Source organism: Amphiura filiformis, chromosome 20 (assembly GCF_039555335.1).
Source record: "Amphiura filiformis chromosome 20, Afil_fr2py, whole genome shotgun sequence".
Classification (NCBI taxonomy): domain Eukaryota; kingdom Metazoa; phylum Echinodermata; class Ophiuroidea; order Amphilepidida; family Amphiuridae; genus Amphiura; species Amphiura filiformis.
The window spans coordinates 20,482,178-20,506,445 of NC_092647.1; the positions used below are offsets into that span (position 1 = coordinate 20,482,178).

The 24,268-nt window shown below is 36.7% G+C and overlaps 1 protein-coding gene across 1 annotated transcript; it reads left to right on the forward strand.

The window, feature by feature from the left end:
• The first annotated feature begins 9,103 nt into the window (after positions 1–9,103).
• Positions 9,104–11,929, forward strand: LOC140142198 (uncharacterized). The gene has a single exon (XM_072164165.1). The coding sequence runs from the start codon at positions 9,104–9,106 to the stop codon at positions 11,927–11,929; it is 2,826 nt and encodes a 941-aa protein (XP_072020266.1).
• The last annotated feature ends 12,339 nt before the right edge of the window (positions 11,930–24,268 follow it).

A 24,268-nucleotide genomic window follows, 5' to 3' on the forward strand; every position in this document is an offset into this window, starting at 1 on the left:
TTCATCATACTTATTGATTACGGAATAAATCGCAAACACACGGTATATATATTACTTGTCTATTACTAATAAATACGTATATAATCTCCAATCAATAATGAACATTGCCTCCGACTATGCGGTTCCTATGCAAATGTTGACTAGTAAATTAACCGACTATATTGGAAAATGCCATACGGCCGGGCGGTTTCACAAAATTGAAGTTGCCGGCTCGATCATGTCATCCGCCGCCTGCACAGTTCTGACCTTAAAGCCAATCATGTCCCCTTTCATACTTTCATGCCGTAGTGCGACAAGAGGCATGACTTACCGTATCAGCCATTCACAAGTCTTGATTGTGTTTGTTTGTCTACAATGCGCGTGTGTCACGCCGCTCGGCGGAAAGCAGCATGATAGTATGAAACCATCACTACGTCATAGATATGGCCAATTGGCACGCCCATTTAGCACGGAAATTATGAAATATAAGTTTGTAAATCAGCTATATCTAGCTTTTCCGTAGTTAATTTTTTTTTTCCGTAATGGAAAACGTTAATAAAGAGTTTATCTTTCGGGTCAAGTTATTTTACCCTTTGCAATCAATGCCACTATTTTGCAAAAGCAATTTTCCTTGCGACCTGTCATTTTCCCCTATACTTTTGCACGGGGAGTTTATGTACATCCGGGTACCTTATACCGTTTAATACGGTACGGCGACTTGTAGATGTCACGTGCGCATTTATATATGCGCATTTATATATACAACCGAAGTCGACTGATGAAGGGTTGTTTATATTTTTCAAATGTAAATGAAAAATAAAGTCTGTTTGTAACATGTCTGGGTGAACATTTAAATCAAATCTCTATTCTAGACCCTTAACATGCTTAAAAAGGTGTAAAAATGATGCACGAAATGGCATCAATTAGTCCTTCATTTTGCTAAATTTTCCAACTCCCCTGTGTTAATACACAGTGTGTAGGCCTATGAATAAAGAAATTCCCCTTTTCGCTTCTGCTTTGGACACCCAACACTAAAAGCAATAATGTATACAGTAATAGTGAAAACTTACCCACGAATGGCTTCAATTTATTTGGGCCTTCATTTAACCCATTCTCAGATTTTTCAAACTAAAATTGTACGCAATAATAGTGCCAGAATGGTCCAACAAATGGTTTCAATTGAGCCTTCAGTTTGCTTGAAATTCCCCTGGACAAGGAACCTACTGCTAATAATATTGTCTCGTTGTAAACCGTACAAAGCTCGGGGAGCTGATCCTGGTTCCGAAGGTTATTAATGTCTAGGGTGTGCGCTCTTGTAATAGTCAAGTCCCTGAATTGTTGTTAAATGGTCTATGGAATGATGTGGGGCCGCAGCGGTACGCGACAAGTGCGACAACCTGTAATGTGTGCTGCGGCTTGTGGATCATCCTCTAGGCGTCGTGCCTGTGCGTAGCGTACTATAAATCACTGCGCTTTTTTAGTTCAAATCATAACCAATCCACGTCCTAGCATAAATTAAAATAAAATTAGAGTACCGGTGAGTCGAAATTCATTGAACCAATATATCAAAACAGATAATGTGCTGGTAATGTCTCAATGTATATCTTGAATAACATATTTCCAACATCTTAATGTTTAATTGGTCCGCTATATCATTGTGAAACTTTAAGAGTAGCATGTGACTTACCTTTGTTGCTGAACTTGAAGCTGATAACTCGGCAAAATGGTTTTGGGTCTAATATGCGCAAGTGTCACCTTATATTTCCCGTCTATATAATACATCTAGGCTTTACTATCATAATTGATTGTATTTGTGAGGTCATACTTCATGTACTAAAATATTAAATTTTACATACAATCCCAGAACACACTTGAGGGCCTTATATTTGTACACAAATACGGCTTTACCAGCATCGGTGCACATATAGCCCTTATTTGCTGAGGACTTAAAATAAATAAATTGTAAAATGTCGCTCGATTTGGTGGAAAATGTGTAAAAGGTGAAAGTCCAAGTTACAAGCTTAAATTTGATGTAGACTGCACTCTCGTAGCACTTAAAACAAAGAAAATAACTGTAAAAATCTCCCATATATATATATAGTTTGCATACACTACAAAATTAAAATGAATCAAATTTAGAATTTAGTCCTTTGGGTTTGAATTGTCCCCATTTGAAAATCAACCGATGCTCGGCATCAAGCCGGTCTTTGTTGTTTCCTCTGCATAGCATCAGTGACACAAAAATGTTACAGGAAAACCGGTAGAATTTAGCTTAATAGACCTTAAATGTTCTGTTACACAGTCAGCTAATCTGCGTTGGGTTTCACCCACATAGAGCATCTTACAGTTTTACAAATTATTATTAAGTGGTCTTTGATTTCAAAAGTACCACGGGGACCAGTGATGAGAACATGACTGTTTTGGTAACATAGTCACACGTGTTACATCTGGAGCGATTACAAGAGTAGGTACCAGGAGTTTGGATTGTGGAAGTCTGAGGGTGAGAAGCACGGACAAGGTGGTTATAGAGACGCAGTAAGCAGTAACCGGAACTCTGGGGGAGATTTCTTTCGTAGATGGATCTGACATGAGCGTTTGTAATTTTTGTATATATTGCAGCGAATTAAGGTATTCCATTTCATCCCTTATGTACACAACGTTCTTGGTTTGTCAAAATTAAAACAAGCAGCCAATACCTGTACTTTTTACCTCTGATTTAAGACCTTATTTGTTGAAATTGGTTGATCTAATGAAGAAACGAAATCAAAAGTAGCACTTTTGTGTTCTAATCAATGAAAGCACGACGCTAGTTTTAACGTGCTATAATCAATGGAATCGCGGCGCTAGTTCCCTTGTTCGCGAACGCTTTGTGTGCACATCAATAGGGCTTGCAATGGAGCAAACTGTAACTTTTAAATTGGCATCTTCCTTGGGTATTTGGATCGTCGTGTTTTTATTTCTAGAACAATTTCAACAAATGAGGTCTTAAATTCGAGCTAAAAGATGCAGCTATTGGCTGTCTTTGTTGAGGATATACACTGTATATCTCAACAAAGACAGCCAATAGCTGCATCTTTATACAGGGGTGAACATAACTGGTACCTTGATTTTTTGGCTTACTGTATAACAACTTTTTACTCATAGTTAGACTTTTCAAAGAACAGACCTTCCAGAATAGGCAGTCGTTACTCTGAGTTTCGTGCCAAGAAGGCAATCGTCAGACGATGAAATGCTTTGGGTGGACTACCATCTCTTTGGAATGTGAATGAATATACATTCTATGGTGTCAACACAGCCAAAGTCTATCCCAGAGTCAGTCTGTCTATCGGAGATAGTCAGAAAATGCTCAACTGCGAAAACAGTTGAGCTATTTGAGAGTTATACGCTCTCCCTTTTTGGGATTGAGCACTTTATTCAAAAGATAACTATGAGTAAAAAGTTGTTATTACGCTTCAAAACATTATTGCAAAAATATTCGATTTTTGCATCACTGTATATGGTTATGATACCCTGTAGAGGAAGCCTACCTCCTTGAATTCACAAAACTACAAATGTACCAAAAGTGAACACATGGTCATAATGTAATTTGCTCCCGACGGAGTTGAAAATTCAAATGAAATTTACCGATATTTATAATTGCTGTAAATGTAAATGCAGTCTCGCCTGTCGCATTTCATGGAACAATCGGCCCTCATCAGTGGCGTAGATTTCTTTTTGACATTGGGGGATGTACATAATCTGTTGCAAGGTTCCTTTTATGCGTTAACAATTGCGTATACGCGCGCGACGTCAAGCGTGCACATAGGACCTTGAGGAAAATGATAAGCGCTGGACGGTTAGCAGTTTCTTGGAAGTATACTGAATCCAGCATGTTTTGGCGACAGAATAAGCCCATGGCAAATGTGCGCGAACAATTTTGCTATTTTGAAGCTAAACTGATGAAATAAGGTGCAAAAGTGGAATTAATACGCGCGAAGCTTTGCACTTTTGTGGCTAAAATGGGCAAATATGAGGTTAATTTTCAGGCATCAACATTGAGGGGATGATTGTATGGCGCATCCCCCTGGTAAAATATTGGGTAGATAAATCCCAGGTCCCCGGGATCTACGCCTATGGTCCTCATTATCGGATGATGCGGAGATTTTGACTGGTAGTACGGGCTGTTTCCTCCCTCCTATATGGTTGTAATTTAAGCTCGATTGGACTAATTTTAAAATTTGACCTTTGACCCCTAAACTTTGACCTTTGGGATCATAAATATTTTAAATATAGAATTATATATATAGATTATTTAGAATTAAATAATCCTTTAAAAAGGAACTTGTGTGTACAAGTAGTCACTGTGTATATTGAGTTAAACACTCAAAGTTGATAGTAGGTTGATTGTCAGTACAGATACCAAAATTAAACTTTCATTTATTTTTTTGTGATTTGGAAAACTTTAGCTTAGTGCATGATTTGGTCAACCAGCTGAGAGTTGCCAGTTGATAGGCCTGTGATTTACCTGTTTATTAAAATGGATCAGTCTTATTCTGTTCATCTTTTGTTATTTTATGTCAAGTGTAATAATACAATAGAACACTATCAAATATGCATAAGGTTAAACTAATTGTAGGCAAGCATACATTGTGAAGAGGGAGGCCTCACTTCCAGACAAGACTTGGTCAAGTGAACACAATATTTTGTGTGTGTGTTGCAAAATTGATCGCATCATCAGTATATTTTGTGAGAACAAAATTGTTCTTGTTTTATATCAGTATAAGACCTATCCAAGCCAAAGATAGGCTTTGCAATTGTTTTATTGTACCCAGGCAGAGGGTGGTATAAGTTGGCATAATTATTATCATCACACTATGGAGTTGTGAAGATAGAGCTGTTGGAGTCACACAGAGGTGTGAGTTTGAAATGCGATCTGCAACTGAATTGGAAGTCACCAAAACTGACGGATGAAGTAAGTTTATAAAACTCTTAATTGTTATTGCTATTGTGTTAAATTATATGCATGCTTGATACGGTATGTTGTTATTCTTAATGTATTATTTTAAAGTTTAAAAACAAACTGGTGGAAATTGATTGTATTTGAAGAACAAAGAAGTTTAAGATTTCCCGCCAAAATTGGAGAACAAAGAACTTGCATGTTTACATGATTGTTAATGGGAGATATACTCATGCACTTATACATGTAATATGAATAGAATGGAATGAGTATCATGTGTAATTATATATTATTTTAATGTCATTAAAAAAATGAGTCTGATAAAAATTATCCCAAGATTTGCTTTGGTACTTGTATTATCACCACTTGGGTAATTTTATTAAATGTTTCAGTTCTCGACCGATACATCCAACCATGAACCAGACAATGTTTGCCGTTACCAAATCCTGTGAATTAATCAGCTGTAATCAGTGACGGTTTGGCCACCCTAACTAAGAAAACCAATCTGTAGAGATTCGGGGTCAGCACACCATCAACCAATTCCAGGACGGCTGCATACGAACCATGGTTCCAACTGAATATGTTTAAAAATGTCGGTATTGATTTTTGTTTTCAAATTAAATAATGGACTTGAACTGAAATGAACTGAGAACTCCAATATTCAACTTAACTCAGGTACCCATCAAACGAAGCAGTTGAATTTTGTACATCATTGTCAAAGATATCTAGTTATTATGTGAAATCGTTATTCGTGTATGTTATCTATTTAATATTCAAAGACACGAAAAAGTTACTCATCAAAACGAAGCATTTGTATTTTGGTCCAGTACCTTTAATTTATCTTAAATTGTTATATGTGTGGATATTAATATGTGATTTTGAATTACACAACATTGATTGAAGATTTGATGTATTGATCACAATACTTCAACTGAAATTTATTTTGGAGTGAATTACTTCAAAAATAGGTCAGTGTATTATTTGATATTTTCGGCTATCATTTTTTTATTGAAATAAATTGCTTTGTGAATCAGTCAATGTTACCCATTCAGATAAGTTGCAATTATTGAATTATCTGAAGAAAATCAATTTGTTTTCAGTTAAGCATTTATCAGTTGTTGTAAAATACAATTAGGGTAAAAAGAGCTGATTGATTCCTTACACCTTACCTATTATAATGTTGCATGTGAGTTGAGATTAAGTATAAGGAATAATCACCTCTTACCCACTTTAACGTTTGATCATTTGAACAATAATACTTTGTTTAAATTGTTTGATTTTATGATTGGATCTAATCAATTAAGTCAGATTATTGAAAGAAGTTGTATGTATGTAGTTTAAAATGTTATAATGTAAATGCACTTTTGTTAATATAAAAGAACAACAGAAGATATACTATTCTAAGAACATATTAAATGAAATAATCATTTAAAGATTTAAATTACTGTTGTCTTGTGTTCCTAATTCTTATTTGTGTGAACAGTACCGCTGTTTTTAATTATAATCCAACATGTTCATCCTTCGGGTGTGACATTTTCTGGGGGCTCGTCCGGGAGTTAAAACAGCATATGGTATGTAAGACACAATAAGAGTGGAGAACACAAGTTATTTTATATTGTGTGCAAAGTTACTAATTTTGTGATTCAATTGAATTTTTCAACAGTTGCAGAGAGCGTTCCAAACTTCAATACTCATCTGTGGACCAAGACAGGCTAGCTTCACAACAACAAAGTGTGATGTGGTAGGTTTGGGTTAAGTAAAATTATTCCCAGTTTCTTCACCTGTGGGAACAAAGGAAAACCACCTTGTTTCCTTGTTGTTGGAACTAAAAGTAAATACCAGTGCTTGGAATTACAATTATGTATTGAGCGAGGGTAAAAGTAATTACCACTTGTTTCTTTACTTGTAAATTTTATGCCATTTTGATAGTGTTTTGTTAAATTATTGTTGTGATCCATCCAAAACCATTGCCATGGCAGGAACAACTTTAGAAATTGAAAAACTTACAAAAATAGGTGTTCAATATGGGTATGAAGGAAAAGACCTACAGCATTTTGTGGCTACAGAGCGCGAGCGAATTAAGCAGCAAAATGATACGGAACGAGAGGCTAGATTGAAACAAAGAGAGTTTGAAAAGACAGTTTTAGAGACACAGGAAATTGCAAAACAAAAAGAGCATGCTATGAAAGAAAAGGAGCTTGCAATGGAAATGCAAAAACAAGAAATGGAAATGAAAAAGGTTCAATTGTTGTTGCAGTTAGAACAGGTAAAGAAAGAGAATGAAGGTAATAGTAATGGGTCAACTCCTACACATCATTAAAAAGCCAAGGCTCCAAAATTGCCTTCTTTTCAGGAAGGGAAAGATGACATGGATGCACATTTGCATCGTTTTGAGAGATACGCAACAGCAAAAAGTTGGAAAAAAAAGATGAGTGGGCAATTAATTTGAGTACTCTTTTAACAGAAAAGGGGTTGGAATTGTATGCAACTCTAAGCGATACTGATGCAAATAATTATGATATGTTGAAAGAGGCCATATTCAAAAGGTATGAATTAACTGAGGAAGGTTTTAGAGTGAAGTTCAGGTCAGCAAAACCAGACACAAGTGAAACGCCAGCACAGTTTATCACAAGGGTAAGAAACTACCTAAACAGATGGATAGAATTGTCAGGAACCAACAAGAACTATGAAGGTTTGGTAGATTTGTTACTAAAGGAGCAGTTTATAAAAAGTGTTAATATAGAGTTGACCACCTTCTTAAAAGAAAGAAAGCCAAAAGACCCACAAGAGATGGCAAGAATGGCAGAGCAGTATATCGAAGCACATATGGTGGATGGCAACTTGTAAGTAATAAGCCAAAGAGTAACAAACACCAGAGTCAAATGTCCAAAACTGAACATATACAAAAACGGATTCCTACAGTAAATGTACGTAAATGCTTTATTTGTGACAAGCCAGGTCATGTGGCAAAGGAATGTACCAAAAGAAGGAAAAACATTGTAGCTGGATGTCAACCTGTAGGCAAAGGTACAGTTTATAAGAAAGCACCTGCTACTCCAGGAACCAAGGATAAGGTGACAGGTAATGGAGAGTGTAAAAAGTGTGACACATGTAAGGGCACAGGTAAAACACAAGTAGCTTGTTGTATGGTACCCATGATAGACAGAGATCCACATGTGAAAATGGTGGATGGACAACCTTATGTAACTCTAGATTGTGGACATACAGACTTGACATTTAATATGGAATACTTTTTCGCAAAATTCCAAGAATGGTCTGGTAGAGGTCTGCATAAACGGCGCGGGCTAAATATTGTTTGGGGTGTGTCAGAAGATGGTGTAAAATAATTGTTTGACAGAAAATGTGCTTTCATTAGTTTACATTATGGCGTTCATAATGTAGTGAATTAGCCTAAAATGGCGGATCTAAGGACACTGAATTTGATATTAGTGGGGGGAAAATTTCTGAATTTGAGTAACATTATTCTGATATTATCAAATTTATTGAGGTTTGAGGCGATTTTATTGAACCTAAGTACCAATAAGTGTTCGCCAGAACTGAAATGCACCTGTGATCTACCAGTTTTGAAAGTGGGAGGAGCTTTAAAAAATATATTTCTTAAAAGTGGTACGCACTCAGAAATTTTGAATAGTCCTCTGGAACCAAGTGTTTTAACTTACTGTACACAAAGAAACAGTGTGAGTTCATTGGACAACCAGGAATCCGCAAAGTTGTTTTTGTACCGTAAGTTTATAACATTTGACCCCAGGGGCCATTCAAACATTCTGAGTACGTACAGCTTTTAAGAGCCCTATTTTTAAGCTCCTCCCCTGTTCAAAAACTTGGTACATTGTATGTGTATTTTAGCTGTGATGAATGCCAGTTGCTGACGAAGTTTAAGAAATATCACCTCAAAGCCCTATAAATTTCATAATAACAGAATCGTGTTGCATAAAGTTCAAAATTGTGCCCCCACAAAGTTCAAATTCAGCCTTCCTAAATCCGCCATTTTAGGCAAATTCGCTACGTTATTAGCACCATAATGTAAACATATGGAAAGCACATTTTCTATCAAATAATTATTTTACACCATCTCCCGACATAGCCCAATCAATATTTAGCCCGTGCGGTCTATGCAGACTCCGTCCAGACCAGTCTTGAAATATTGGGGAAAATATTCCATATTAAATGTCAAGTCTGAAGTTGCCAGCGCCAGTGTTATCAGCAGCATGCAACTTGAATTTGAGTGATTTAGCAATTGGAGAAGGACTAGTAGGAGGATCAACCAAGGTACAAGTATTAAGAGATTCTGGATGTGGTGGTATAGTTATTAAGTCCAGCTTAGTGTCAGAAGAACAATACACTGGTGAAACAGAAAAGTGTTATCTAATAGATATGACAGTCAGAGAGTTTCCTTTAGCCAGGATAAGTATTCATACTCCGTGGTATACAGGTATTGTAAACGCTATGGTGACAGCAACTCCTGTATGCGAGTTGGTAGTTGGAAGTATAAAAGGTGCAAGAGGAGAAAATGATCCAGATCCAGATTTCAAATTATATAGTAGTGAAGAGGTAGATACAACACAGAGACAATTCTCAGTTGAGAAGAAGGAAGTGCAGAAAACTGAAGTAAGTTGTGCAGTAGAAACTAGAAGTCAGACTCTAAAGAAAGGGAAACCTTTTAAAGGACTTAAGGTAGTAGAACCAGATGGTGAAGAGGTAACTGTAGAAAAGTTAAAAAGAGCACAACAAGAAGACCTCACATTAAACAGATGTAGAGCATTAGCTGAAGAGAGAATCGAGAAGGTAGGAAGAAATGATAGTAAGCAAATGTTCATTATCGAGAAGGGAGTTCTGTATAGACAATTTCAGGCACCCAATGTTGAGTTTGGAGATACATTCAAGCAAGTTGTAGTTCCGCAGACATTTCGAACTCAAGTAATGAAACTTGCACATGAATCCATATTAGGTGGACACCAAGGGCCATCGAAGACTTCAGATAAGGTATTGTCAAACTTTTATTGGCCTGGAGCACAAGCTGATATTAGAAGGTATTGTCACTCATGTGATATTTGTCAGCGTACTATCCCAAAGGGACGTGTAACCAAGGTACCATTAGGAGAGATGCCAGTGATTGATACACCATTTGAGCGAGTTGCAGTTGACTTGGTAGGTCCAATTCATCCTTGTTCAGATAGAGGGCATCGTTACATAATAGTCCTTGTAGATTATGCTACAAGGTATCCAGAGGCAAGTCCCATGAAGTCAATAGAAGCAGAGAAAGTGGCAGAAGAGTTGGTGGTCATGTTTACTAGATTAGGATTTCCAAGGGAAGTACTAACTGACATGGGAGCTCAATTCACATCAAATGTGATGAAAGAAGTAAGTAGGCTCTTATCAATTAAGCAATTGACCACAACTCCATACCATCCAGCTTGCAATGGTCTTGTTGAGCGGTTCAATGGAACACTTAAAGCTCTGTTAAAGAAGATATGTGAAGAGAGACCCAAGGACTGGGACAGGTATGTAGCCCCACTTCTCTTTGCATATAGAGAAACTCCTCAGGACAGTACTGGATTTGCTCCATTTGAGTTACTTTATGGAAGGACTGTCAGAGGACCCATGAGCATATTACGACAATTGTGGACAGGGGAAGTAGAAACCCCTGAGACCAAATCAGTATATCAATATGTAATTGATCTGAAGGAGAGACTTGAAGAGACATGTAAATTGGCCAGGGCAGAATTGCTGAAATCAAAGGCAAGGTATAGGAAGATCTATAATAGGAAAGCCAGGTCAAGAAAATTTGCAGTGGGCGATGAAGTTCTGTTACTCCTTCCTACAGATCACAATAAGCTGATCATGCACTGGAAAGGTCCATTTCCAGTTGTGGAAAAGGTAAGTCAGTTAGATTACAAGATAGATCTAGGCACTCGTCAGCAGACTTTCCATGCCAACCTACTCAAATATTATCAAAGACGAAAAGGTGAGATAGCCTCCTCATGCATACAGGAGGAGCAAGGTATTTTTCAGGTAGTATGTACATCGGTGATAGAAGCGGAACCATTGGAGAAGGATGAAGTACTCAAGGATACCTTGGTACTTAAACCCATGTCAAATGAGGAGCTATTGCATTTGCCTCCTTTGGAACCCAAGGAATCGGTGAGTGATGTACATATAGGTGAAAACTTAGATGAGACACAAACAAATGCAGTAAAAAGACTACTAGGAAGTTATCACGAAGTCTTAACTGATCTTCCAGGAAAGACAAACTTAGGTGAGCATGAAATTAAGCTAATAGATGAGGAACCAGTGAAGAGAAAACCCTATCCTATACCCCATGCTTTGAGGGACAAGGTAAAGGAAGAAGTGCAAACTATGTTGAAAATGGGAATCATAGAACGAAGCAACAGTCCATATGCTAGTCCATTAGTTATTTGCAAGAAATCAGATGGTTCAGATCGTTATTGTATTGACATGCGTCTTATAAATCAGAAAACGATTTTTGATGCTGAACCTATTGCTGATCAGGAGGAAATTTTTGCCAAGTTGGCAACAGATCATTATTTCACGAAAATTGATCTAAGTAAGGGATATTGGCAAATCCCTATGGCTGAGAGTTCAAAGAAATACACAGCCTTTGTGACGCCCAATGGACTGTATAGCTTGAAGATGATGCCATTTGGTTTAGTAAACGCCCCAGCCACTTTTAGCAGAATCATGAGAATTCTATTGGAGGGTGTAACTAAAGTAGACAATTATATAGACGACATTCTGATCCATACCGAGACTTGGGAAGAACACATGAGTAAGGTAAAAGAGGTATTTAGTAGGCTAAGAAGAGCTAAACTCACAGCTAGGCCCACAAAGTGCTTTGTAGGGTATGAGGAAATTGAATTCCTAGGTCATGTGGTAGGTCATGGATGTGTGAAGCCAAAACGTGACAAAATTGAAGTCATTCAGGATGCAAAATGTCCAGTGACAAAAAAACAGTTGAGGTCATTTTGGGACTGATAGGATTCTATAGGAAATACATCCCAAATTTCGCTGCTGTTGCATATCCTCTCACAGACAAAACCAAGAAAGGTTTGCCAAACAAAATTGAATGGGGAGAAAGTCAGGACATAGCATTTCGGACACTCAAGAGCAAACTGATACAATCACCAATTTTGCATTTGCCCGTCCTGAACCAGCAATTTACTTTGCGGATAGACGCGTCAGATACAGGAGTTGGGGCAGTACTTTTGCAAGACTTTGACAGTGAGAAATTTCCAATTGCTTTTGCAAGCAAGAAGCTTACAAAATGTCAGAAGGCATACTCCGTCATGGAACGAGAGTGTTTAGCTGTGATATGGGCAGTTAGGAAATTTGAACCATATTTGTACGGTCGAGAATTCATTCTAGAAACAGACCATCAGCCCCTTCGGTGCATCCAAAAATCGATTGTGGCAAATGGTCGTATCATGAGATGGGCATTGGCTCTACAGCCCTATAGATATAGAATTGTGTCCATCAAAGGTCAGGACAACGTAGGCGCAGACTACATGAGTAGGTGTATAGTCGCAGGATAAGAACCATGCAGAAATCCAGAGCCAAAATTGTAGCGAAGCTATTTTCCATTTTAGACGAAAATTTTATTTTGTTTTATCTGTTGAAGCAAAATGTGTAGGCACATTTTCTTTTAAGGGGGGAGTTATTTGTCAGTACAGATACCAAAATTAAACTTTCATTTATTTTTTTTTGATTTGGAAAACTTTAGCTTAGTGCATGATTTGGTCAACCAGCTGAGAGTTGCCAGTTGATAGGCCTGTGATTTACCTGTTTATTAAAATGGATCAGTCTTATTCTGTTCATCTTTTGTTATTTTATGTCAAGTGTAATAATACAATAGAACACTATCAAATATGCATAAGGTTAAACTAATTGTAGGCAAGCATACATTGTGAAGAGGGAGGCCTCACTTCCAGACAAGACTTGGTCAAGTGAACACAATATTTTGTGTGTGTGTTGCAAAATTGATCGCATCATCAGTATATTTTGTGAGAACAAAATTGTTCTTGTTTTATATCAGTATAAGACCTATCCAAGCCAAAGATAGGCTTTGCAATTGTTTTATTGTACCCAGGCAGAGGGTGGTATAAGTTGGCATAATTATTATCATCACACTATGGAGTTGTGAAGATAGAGCTGTTGGAGTCACACAGAGGTGTGAGTTTGAAATGCGATCTGCAACTGAATTGGAAGTCACCAAAACTGACGGATGAAGTAAGTTTATAAAACTCTTAATTGTTATTGCTATTGTGTTAAATTATATGCATGCTTGATACGGTATGTTGTTATTCTTAATGTATTATTTTAAAGTTTAAAAACAAACTGGTGGAAATTGATTGTATTTGAAGAACAAAAGAAGTTTAAGATTTCCCGCCAAAATTGGAGAACAAAGAACTTGCATGTTTACATGATTGTTAATGGGAGATATACTCATGCACTTATACATGTAATATGAATAGAATGGAATGAGTATCATGTGTAATTATATATTATTTTAATGTCATTAAAAAAATGAGTCTGATAAAAATTATCCCAAGATTTGCTTTGGTACTTGTATTATCACCACTTGGGTAATTTTATTAAATGTTTCAGTTCTCGACCGATACATCCAACCATGAACCAGACAATGTTTGCCGTTACCAAATCCCTGTGAATTAATCAGCTGTAATCAGTGACGGTTTGGCCACCCTAACTAAGAAAACCAATCTGTAGAGATTCGGGGTCAGCACACCATCAACCAATTCCAGGACGGCTGCATACGAACCATGGTTCCAACTGAATATGTTTAAAATGTCGGTATTGATTTTTGTTTTCAAATTAAATAATGGACTTGAACTGAAATGAACTGAGAACTCCAATATTCAACTTAACTCAGGTACCCATCAAACGAAGCAGTTGAATTTTGTACATCATTGTCAAAGATATCTAGTTATTATGTGAAATCGTTATTCGTGTATGTTATCTATTTAATATTCAAAGACACGAAAAAGTTACTCATCAAAACGAAGCATTTGTATTTTGGTCCAGTACCTTTAATTTATCTTAAATTGTTATATGTGTGGATATTAATATGTGATTTTGAATTACACAACATTGATTGAAGATTTGATGTATTGATCACAATACTTCAACTGAAATTTATTTTTGAGTGAATTACTTCAAAAATAGGTCAGTGTATTATTTGATATTTTCGGCTATCATTTTTTTTATTGAAATAAATTGCTTTGTGAATCAGTCAATGTTACCCATTCAGATAAGTTGCAATTATTGAATTATCTGAAGAAAATCAATTTGTTTTCAGTTAAGCATTTATCAGTTGTTGTAAAATACAATTAGGGTAAAAAGAGCTGATTGATTCCTTACACCTTACCTATTATAATGTTGCATGTGAGTTGAGATTAAGTATAAGGAATAATCACCTCTTACCCACTTTAACGTTTGATCATTTGAACAATAATACTTTGTTTAAATTGTTTGATTTTATGATTGGATCTAATCAATTAAGTCAGATTATTGAAAGAAGTTGTATGTATGTAGTTTAAAATGTTATAATGTAAATGCACTTTTGTTAATATAAAAGAACAACAGAAGATATACTATTCTAAGAACATATTAAATGAAATAATCATTTAAAGATTTAAATTACTGTTGTCTTGTGTTCCTAATTCTTATTTGTGTGAACAGTACCGCTGTTTTTAATTATAATCCAACATGTTCATCCTTCGGGTGTGACATTTTCTGGGGGCTCGTCCGGGAGTTAAAACAGCATATGGTATGTAAGACACAATAAGAGTGGAGAACACAAGTTATTTTATATTGTGTGCAAAGTTACTAATTTTGTGATTCAATTGAATTTTTCAACAGTTGCAGAGAGCGTTCCAAACTTCAATACTCATCTGTGGACCAAGACAGGCTAGCTTCACAACAACAAAGTGTGATGTGGTAGGTTTGGGTTAAGTAAAATTATTCCCAGTTTCTTCACCTGTGGGAACAAAGGAAAACCACCTTGTTTCCTTGTTGTTGGAACTAAAAGTAAATACCAGTGCTTGGAATTACAATTATGTATTGAGCGAGGGTAAAAGTAATTACCACTTGTTTCTTTACTTGTAAATTTTATGCCATTTTTGATTTTTTTTTGTTAAATTATTGTTGTGATCCATCCAAAACCATTGCCATGGCAGGAACAACTTTAGAAATTGAAAAACTTACAAAAATAGGTGTTCAATATGGGTATGAAGGAAAAGACCTACAGCATTTTGTGGCTACAGAGCGCGAGCGAATTAAGCAGCAAAATGATACGGAACGAGAGGCTAGATTGAAACAAAGAGAGTTTGAAAAGACAGTTTTAGAGACACAGGAAATTGCAAAACAAAAAGAGCATGCTATGAAAGAAAAGGAGCTTGCAATGGAAATGCAAAAACAAGAAATGGAAATGAAAAAGGTTCAATTGTTGTTGCAGTTAGAACAGGTAAAGAAAGAGAATGAAGGTAATAGTAATGGGTCAACTCCTACACATCATTAAAAAGCCAAGGCTCCAAAATTGCCTTCTTTTCAGGAAGGGAAAGATGACATGGATGCACATTTGCATCGTTTTGAGAGATACGCAACAGCAAAAAGTTGGAAAAAAGATGAGTGGGCAATTAATTTGAGTACTCTTTTAACAGAAAAGGGGTTGGAATTGTATGCAACTCTAAGCGATACTGATGCAAATAATTATGATATGTTGAAAGAGGCCATATCAAAAAGGTATGAATTAACTGAGGAAGGTTTTAGAGTGAAGTTCAGGTCAGCAAAACCAGACACAAGTGAAACGCCAGCACAGTTTATCACAAGGGTAAGAAACTACCTAAACAGATGGATAGAATTGTCAGGAACCAACAAGAACTATGAAGGTTTGGTAGATTTGTTACTAAAGGAGCAGTTTATAAAAAGTGTTAATATAGAGTTGACCACCTTCTTAAAAAGAAAGAAAGCCAAAAGACCCACAAGAGATGGCAAGAATGGCAGAGCAGTATATCGAAGCACATATGGTGGATGGCAACTTGTAAGTAATAAGCCAAAGAGTAACAAACACCAGAGTCAAATGTCCAAAACTGAACATATACAAAAACGGATTCCTACAGTAAATGTACGTAAATGCTTTATTTGTGACAAGCCAGGTCATGTGGCAAAGGAATGTACCAAAAGAAGGAAAAACATTGTAGCTGGATGTCAACCTGTAGGCAAAGGTACAGTTTATAAGAAAGCACCTGCTACTCCAGGAACCAAGGATAAGGTGACAGGTAATGGAGAGTGTAAAAAGTGTGACACATGTAAGGGCACAGGTAAAACACAAGTAGCTTGTTGTATGGTACCCATGATAGACAGAGATCCACATGTGAAAATGGTGGATGGACAACCTTATGTAACTCTAGATTGTGGACATACAGACTTGACATTTAATATGGAATACTTTTTCGCAAAATTCCAAGAATGGTCTGGTAGAGGTCTGCATAAACGGCGCGGGCTAAATATTGTTTGGGGTGTGTCAGAAGATGGTGTAAAATAATTGTTTGACAGAAAATGTGCTTTCATTAGTTTACATTATGGCGTTCATAATGTAGTGAATTAGCCTAAAATGGCGGATCTAAGGACACTGAATTTGATATTAGTGGGGGTAAAATTTCTGAATTTGAGTAACATTATTCTGATATTATCAAATTTATTGAGGTTTGAGGCGATTTTATTGAACCTAAGTACCAATAAGTGTTCGCCAGAACTGAAATGCACCTGTGATCTACCAGTTTTGAAAGTGGGAGGAGCTTTAAAAAATATATTTCTTAAAAGTGGTACGCACTCAGAAATTTTGAATAGTCCTCTGGAACCAAGTGTTTTAACTTACTGTACACAAAGAAACAGTGTGAGTTCATTGGACAACCAGGAATCCGCAAAGTTGTTTTTGTACCGTAAGTTTATAACATTTGACCCCAGGGGCCATTCAAACATTCTGAGTACGTACAGCTTTAAGAGCCCTATTTTTAAGCTCCTCCCTGTTCAAAAAAACTTGGTACATTGTATGTGTATTTTAGCTGTGATGAATGCCAGTTGCTGACGAAGTTTAAGAAATATCACCTCAAAGCCCTATAAATTTCATAATAACAGAATCGTGTTGCATAAAGTTCAAAATTGTGCCCCCACAAAGTTCAAATTCAGCCTTCCTAAATCCGCCATTTTAGGCAAATTCGCTACGTTATTAGCACCATAATGTAAACATATGGAAAGCACATTTTCTATCAAATAATTATTTTACACCATCTCCCGACATAGCCCAATCAATATTTAGCCCGTGCGGTCTATGCAGACTCCGTCCAGACCAGTCTTGAAATATTGGGGAAAATATTCCATATTAAATGTCAAGTCTGAAGTTGCCAGCGCCAGTGTTATCAGCAGCATGCAACTTGAATTTGAGTGATTTAGCAATTGGAGAAGGACTAGTAGGAGGATCAACCAAGGTACAAGTATTAAGAGATTCTGGATGTGGTGGTATAGTTATTAAGTCCAGCTTAGTGTCAGAAGAACAATACACTGGTGAAACAGAAAAGTGTTATCTAATAGATATGACAGTCAGAGAGTTTCCTTTAGCCAGGATAAGTATTCATACTCCGTGGTATACAGGTATTGTAAACGCTATGGTGACAGCAACTCCTGTATGCGAGTTGGTAGTTGGAAGTATAAAAGGTGCAAGAGGAGAAAATGATCCAGATCCAGATTTCAAATTATATAGTAGTGAAGAGGTAGATACAACACAGAGACAATTCTCAGTTGAGAAGAAGGAAGTGCAGAAAACTGAAGTAAGTTGTGCAGTAGAAACTAGAAGTCAGACTCTAAAGAAAGGGAAACCTTTTAAAGGACTTAAGGTAGTAGAACCAGATGGTGAAGAGGTAACTGTAGAAAAGTTAAAAGAGCACAACAAGAAGACCTCACATTAAACAGATGTAGAGCATTAGCTGAAGAGAGAATCGAGAAGGTAGGAAGAAATGATAGTAAGCAAATGTTCATTATCGAGAAGGGAGTTCTGTATAGACAATTTCAGGCACCCAATGTTGAGTTTGGAGATACATTCAAGCAAGTTGTAGTTCCGCAGACATTTCGAACTCAAGTAATGAAACTTGCACATGAATCCATATTAGGTGGACACCAAGGGCCATCGAAGACTTCAGATAAGGTATTGTCAAACTTTTATTGGCCTGGAGCACAAGCTGATATTAGAAGGTATTGTCACTCATGTGATATTTGTCAGCGTACTATCCCAAAGGGACGTGTAACCAAGGTACCATTAGGAGAGATGCCAGTGATTGATACACCATTTGAGCGAGTTGCAGTTGACTTGGTAGGTCCAATTCATCCTTGTTCAGATAGAGGGCATCGTTACATAATAGTCCTTGTAGATTATGCTACAAGGTATCCAGAGGCAAGTCCCATGAAGTCAATAGAAGCAGAGAAAGTGGCAGAAGAGTTGGTGGTCATGTTTACTAGATTAGGATTTCCAAGGGAAGTACTAACTGACATGGGAGCTCAATTCACATCAAATGTGATGAAAGAAGTAAGTAGGCTCTTATCAATTAAGCAATTGACCACAACTCCATACCATCCAGCTTGCAATGGTCTTGTTGAGCGGTTCAATGGAACACTTAAAGCTCTGTTAAAGAAGATATGTGAAGAGAGACCCAAGGACTGGGACAGGTATGTAGCCCCACTTCTCTTTGCATATAGAGAAACTCCTCAGGACAGTACTGGATTTGCTCCATTTGAGTTACTTTATGGAAGGACTGTCAGAGGACCCATGAGCATATTACGACAATTGTGGACAGGGGAAGTAGAAACCCCTGAGACCAAATCAGTATATCAATATGTAATTGATCTGAAGGAGAGACTTGAAGAGACATGTAAATTGGCCAGGGCAGAATTGCTGAAATCAAAGGCAAGGTATAGGAAGATCTATAATAGGAAAGCCAGGTCAAGAAAATTTGCAGTGGGCGATGAAGTTCTGTTACTCCTTCCTACAGATCACAATAAGCTGATCATGCACTGGAAAGGTCCATTTCCAGTTGTGGAAAAGGTAAGTCAGTTAGATTACAAGATAGATCTAGGCACTCGTCAGCAGACTTTCCATGCCAACCTACTCAAATATTATCAAAGACGAAAAGGTGAGATAGCCTCCTCATGCATACAGGAGGAGCAAGGTATTTTTCAGGTAGTATGTACATCGGTGATAGAAGCGGAACCATTGGAGAAGGATGAAGTACTCAAGGATACCTTGGTACTTAAACCCATGTCAAATGAGGAGCTATTGCATTTGCCTCCTTTGGAACCCAAGGAATCGGTGAGTGATGTACATATAGGTGAAAACTTAGATGAGACACAAACAAATGCAGTAAAAAGACTACTAGGAAGTTATCACGAAGTCTTAACTGATCTTCCAGGAAAGACAAACTTAGGTGAGCATGAAATTAAGCTAATAGATGAGGAACCAGTGAAGAGAAAACCCTATCCTATACCCCATGCTTTGAGGGACAAGGTAAAGGAAGAAGTGCAAACTATGTTGAAAATGGGAATCATAGAACGAAGCAACAGTCCATATGCTAGTCCATTAGTTATTTGCAAGAAATCAGATGGTTCAGATCGTTATTGTATTGACATGCGTCTTATAAATCAGAAAACGATTTTTGATGCTGAACCTATTGCTGATCAGGAGGAAATTTTTGCCAAGTTGGCAACAGATCATTATTTCACGAAAATTGATCTAAGTAAGGGATATTGGCAAATCCCTATGGCTGAGAGTTCAAAGAAATACACAGCCTTTGTGACGCCCAATGGACTGTATAGCTTGAAGATGATGCCATTTGGTTTAGTAAACGCCCCAGCCACTTTTAGCAGAATCATGAGAATTCTATTGGAGGGTGTAACTAAAGTAGACAATTATATAGACGACATTCTGATCCATACCGAGACTTGGGAAGAACACATGAGTAAGGTAAAAGAGGTATTTAGTAGGCTAAGAAGAGCTAAACTCACAGCTAGGCCCACAAAGTGCTTTGTAGGGTATGAGGAAATTGAATTCCTAGGTCATGTGGTAGGTCATGGATGTGTGAAGCCAAAACGTGACAAAATTGAAGTCATTCAGGATGCAAAATGTCCAGTGACAAAAAAACAGTTGAGGTCATTTTTGGGACTGATAGGATTCTATAGGAAATACATCCCAAATTTCGCTGCTGTTGCATATCCTCTCACAGACAAAACCAAGAAAGGTTTGCCAAACAAAATTGAATGGGGAGAAAGTCAGGACATAGCATTTCGGACACTCAAGAGCAAACTGATACAATCACCAATTTTGCATTTGCCCGTCCTGAACCAGCAATTTACTTTGCGGATAGACGCGTCAGATACAGGAGTTGGGGCAGTACTTTTGCAAGACTTTGACAGTGAGAAATTTCCAATTGCTTTTGCAAGCAAGAAGCTTACAAAATGTCAGAAGGCATACTCCGTCATGGAACGAGAGTGTTTAGCTGTGATATGGGCAGTTAGGAAATTTGAACCATATTTGTACGGTCGAGAATTCATTCTAGAAACAGACCATCAGCCCCTTCGGTGCATCCAAAAATCGATTGTGGCAAATGGTCGTATCATGAGATGGGCATTGGCTCTACAGCCCTATAGATATAGAATTGTGTCCATCAAAGGTCAGGACAACGTAGGCGCAGACTACATGAGTAGGTGTATAGTCGCAGGATAAGAACCATGCAGAAATCCAGAGCCAAAATTGTAGCGAAGCTATTTTCCATTTTAGACGAAAATTTTATTTTGTTTTATCTGTTGAAGCAAAATGTGTAGGCACATTTTCTTTTAAGGGGGAGTTATTTGTCAGTACAGATACCAAAATTAAACTTTCATTTATTGTTTTGTGATTTGGAAAACTTTAGCTTAGTGCATGATTTGGTCAACCAGCTGAGAGTTGCCAGTTGATAGGCCTGTGATTTACCTGTTTATTAAAATGGATCAGTCTTATTCTGTTCATCTTTTGTTATTTTATGTCAAGTGTAATAATACAATAGAACACTATCAAATATGCATAAGGTTAAACTAATTGTAGGCAAGCATACATTGTGAAGAGGGAGGCCTCACTTCCAGACAAGACTTGGTCAAGTGAACACAATATTTTGTGTGTGTGTTGCAAAATTGATCGCATCATCAGTATATTTTGTGAGAACAAAATTGTTCTTGTTTTATATCAGTATAAGACCTATCCAAGCCAAAGATAGGCTTTGCAATTGTTTTATTGTACCCAGGCAGAGGGTGGTATAAGTTGGCATAATTATTATCATCACACTATGGAGTTGTGAAGATAGAGCTGTTGGAGTCACACAGAGGTGTGAGTTTGAAATGCGATCTGCAACTGAATTGGAAGTCACCAAAACTGACGGATGAAGTAAGTTTATAAAACTCTTAATTGTTATTGCTATTGTGTTAAATTATATGCATGCTTGATACGGTATGTTGTTATTCTTAATGTATTATTTTAAAGTTTAAAACAAACTGGTGGAAATTGATTGTATTTGAAGAACAAAGAAGTTTAAGATTTCCCGCCAAAATTGGAGAACAAAGAACTTGCATGTTTACATGATTGTTAATGGGAGATATACTCATGCACTTATACATGTAATATGAATAGAATGGAATGAGTATCATGTGTAATTATATATTATTTTAATGTCATTAAAAAAATGAGTCTGATAAAAATTATCCCAAGATTTGCTTTGGTACTTGTATTATCACCACTTGGGTAATTTTATTAAATGTTTCAGTTCTCGGCCGATACATCCAACCATGAACCAGCCAATGTTTGCCGTTACCAAATCCCTGTGAATTAATCAGCTGTAATCAGTGACGGTTTGGCCACCCTAACTAAGAAAACCAATCTGTAGAGATTCGGGGTCAGCACACCATCAACCAATTCCAGGACGGCTGCATACGAACCATGGTTCCAACTAAATATGTTTAAAAATGTCGGTATTGATTTTTTTTTTTTTTCAAATTAAATAATGGACTTGAACTGAAATGAACTGAGAACTTCAATATTCAACTTAACTCAGGTACCCATCAAACGAAGCAGTTGAATTTTGTACATCATTGTCAAAGATATCTAGTTATTATGTGAAATCGTTATTCGTGTATGTTATCTATTTAATATTCAAAGACACGAAAAAGTTACTCATCAAAACGAAGCATTTGTATTTTGGTCCAGTACCTTTAATTTATCTTAAATTGTTATATGTGTGGATATTAATATGTGATTTTGAATTACACAACATTGATTGAAGATTTGATGTATTGATCACAATACTTCAACTGAAATTTATTTTTGAGTGAATTACTTCAAAAATAGGTCAGTGTATTATTTGATATTTTCGGCTATCATTTTTTTAATTGAAATAAATTGCTTTGTGAATCAGTCAATGTTACCCATTCAGATAAGTTGCATGTATGTAGTTTAAAATGTTATAATGTAAATGCACTTTTGTTAATATAAAAGAACAACAGAAGATATACTATTCTAAGAACATATTAAATGAAATAATCATTTAAAGATTTAAATTACTGTTGTCTTGTGTTCCTAATTCTTATTTGTGTGAACAGTACCGCTGTTTTTAATTATAATCCAACATGTTCATCCTTCGGGTGTGACATTGATGTTTAAGATTGAGAATGTTTTCATTACATTTAAACTTTCTTCTTTTAAGGGAAAGGGTGTGATGTGCCCTGAGTAATTTAATTTGATTATTTATCTTTGTTTACATAAGAGAAGTTTGGGAAACCCCTCTCGTGCATTAAATTGATCAAAACATATCTAATTTTGGATTGTTGGGAAATCCCAGCTCCATAGAATGTTCAGTGTATTGCACCATTTGGGGAATCCTCGATATTGTAAAGTGGATATGGCATCATGTTGGGAAAACTCCAGGAAGTGATGTAATGAGAAAGGTTAATGTTTATAAATTAATCTTCGGAATTCCCAGATTGCTCATCTAAGTGCATTGCCTAATGCTAATGGGAAATTCCCATTCCTAAAATAAGCTGAATGTGACAGAATGTACTATTAATAGATAGTGGGTTTTGGGGAGTATAAAAAGTGAAAACAATTTTGCTCTTGCAGAATATTTAGAGATTGAAAACTCTCTATATGTGTATTGGTCATCGATGTGATAAAAAAAGAGGTACATTTGAACCAGTTGTACCTCAAAAAGAGATACATTTGAACCAATTTGGTCTGTGCAGCTTATAGACCTACCAACAACAACGTCGATTATATCCTGAAACTGGTCCAAGACATTGAATCGATAGTTAAGAATTATCAATCATCAACTTTGTGGGTAGCTGGAGATCTCAACCTACCAGATATAGATTGGGAAAACTCCTCAATCATCAGTTACCAATACCGCAAAATAATAAATGAAACATTTATTTATCCATACTGCAGTTACTGTCCGTTTTCCTATACACAATACACAGTGCTCTCACCATTGACGCGTGACCTCTACAAATGATGTATGTTGGAAGAATGGGCACTTGACTAGTTAACATCACTGTGTGAAAAATAACCAGCCAATATTTAATTTATTCTCCAAACTTCTAGCAAATATATTTCTCTAACATGACCTAAAATTACAGCTAGGTTAGATGTTCAGAAATGGTCGCACTTTTGTAAAATATGAGTGAGGGCAAGGCATAGCTAGCCAACTCCCCGTGTTAATTGAATGGAGATTTGACCGAAAATATTGGTATCGGACCGCTCACTTCTGAAGGATGCCACAAAAACGGTAAAAGCTACATTTTAATTATTCTCTGGCAATCATCATGATGAGTTTCTTATATAGTATGCCGAAATTGGGTACTGTAGGTGATTGACAAAGGGTCGCACTTTTGTGTTTTAGGAAGGATATGTAAACGACAGATAACACCAAAAATATGAAGAAATTATTTCCAAACCGTGTTTAGTCAACAATCATTATGTTACTCATTTTCAAGAATGCTGGTTAACAAAAAGCAGGCATTGTCTCATTTCGTGAACAAAGCTCCACTACCATTGTTTCCTTACGTTTCCTTTATAATCGGTTATCCAACTGAAGCTGTATTATAGCAGCTCATTGCTATATCGCACATATAAACAGACACATGTGCACAGCCAGAGAAGATCCGATTTAATCAGTTGAGCTGTTTCAATAAGTGTTATCTTGGTTTAATAGCTTTTAATGGGGTTTAAGTCCT

Coding starts and splice junctions, on each gene's coding strand:
- LOC140142198 (XM_072164165.1), top strand. CDS start 9,104: ATGTCAAGTCTGAAGTTGCCAGCGCCAGTGTTATCAGCAGCATGCAAC.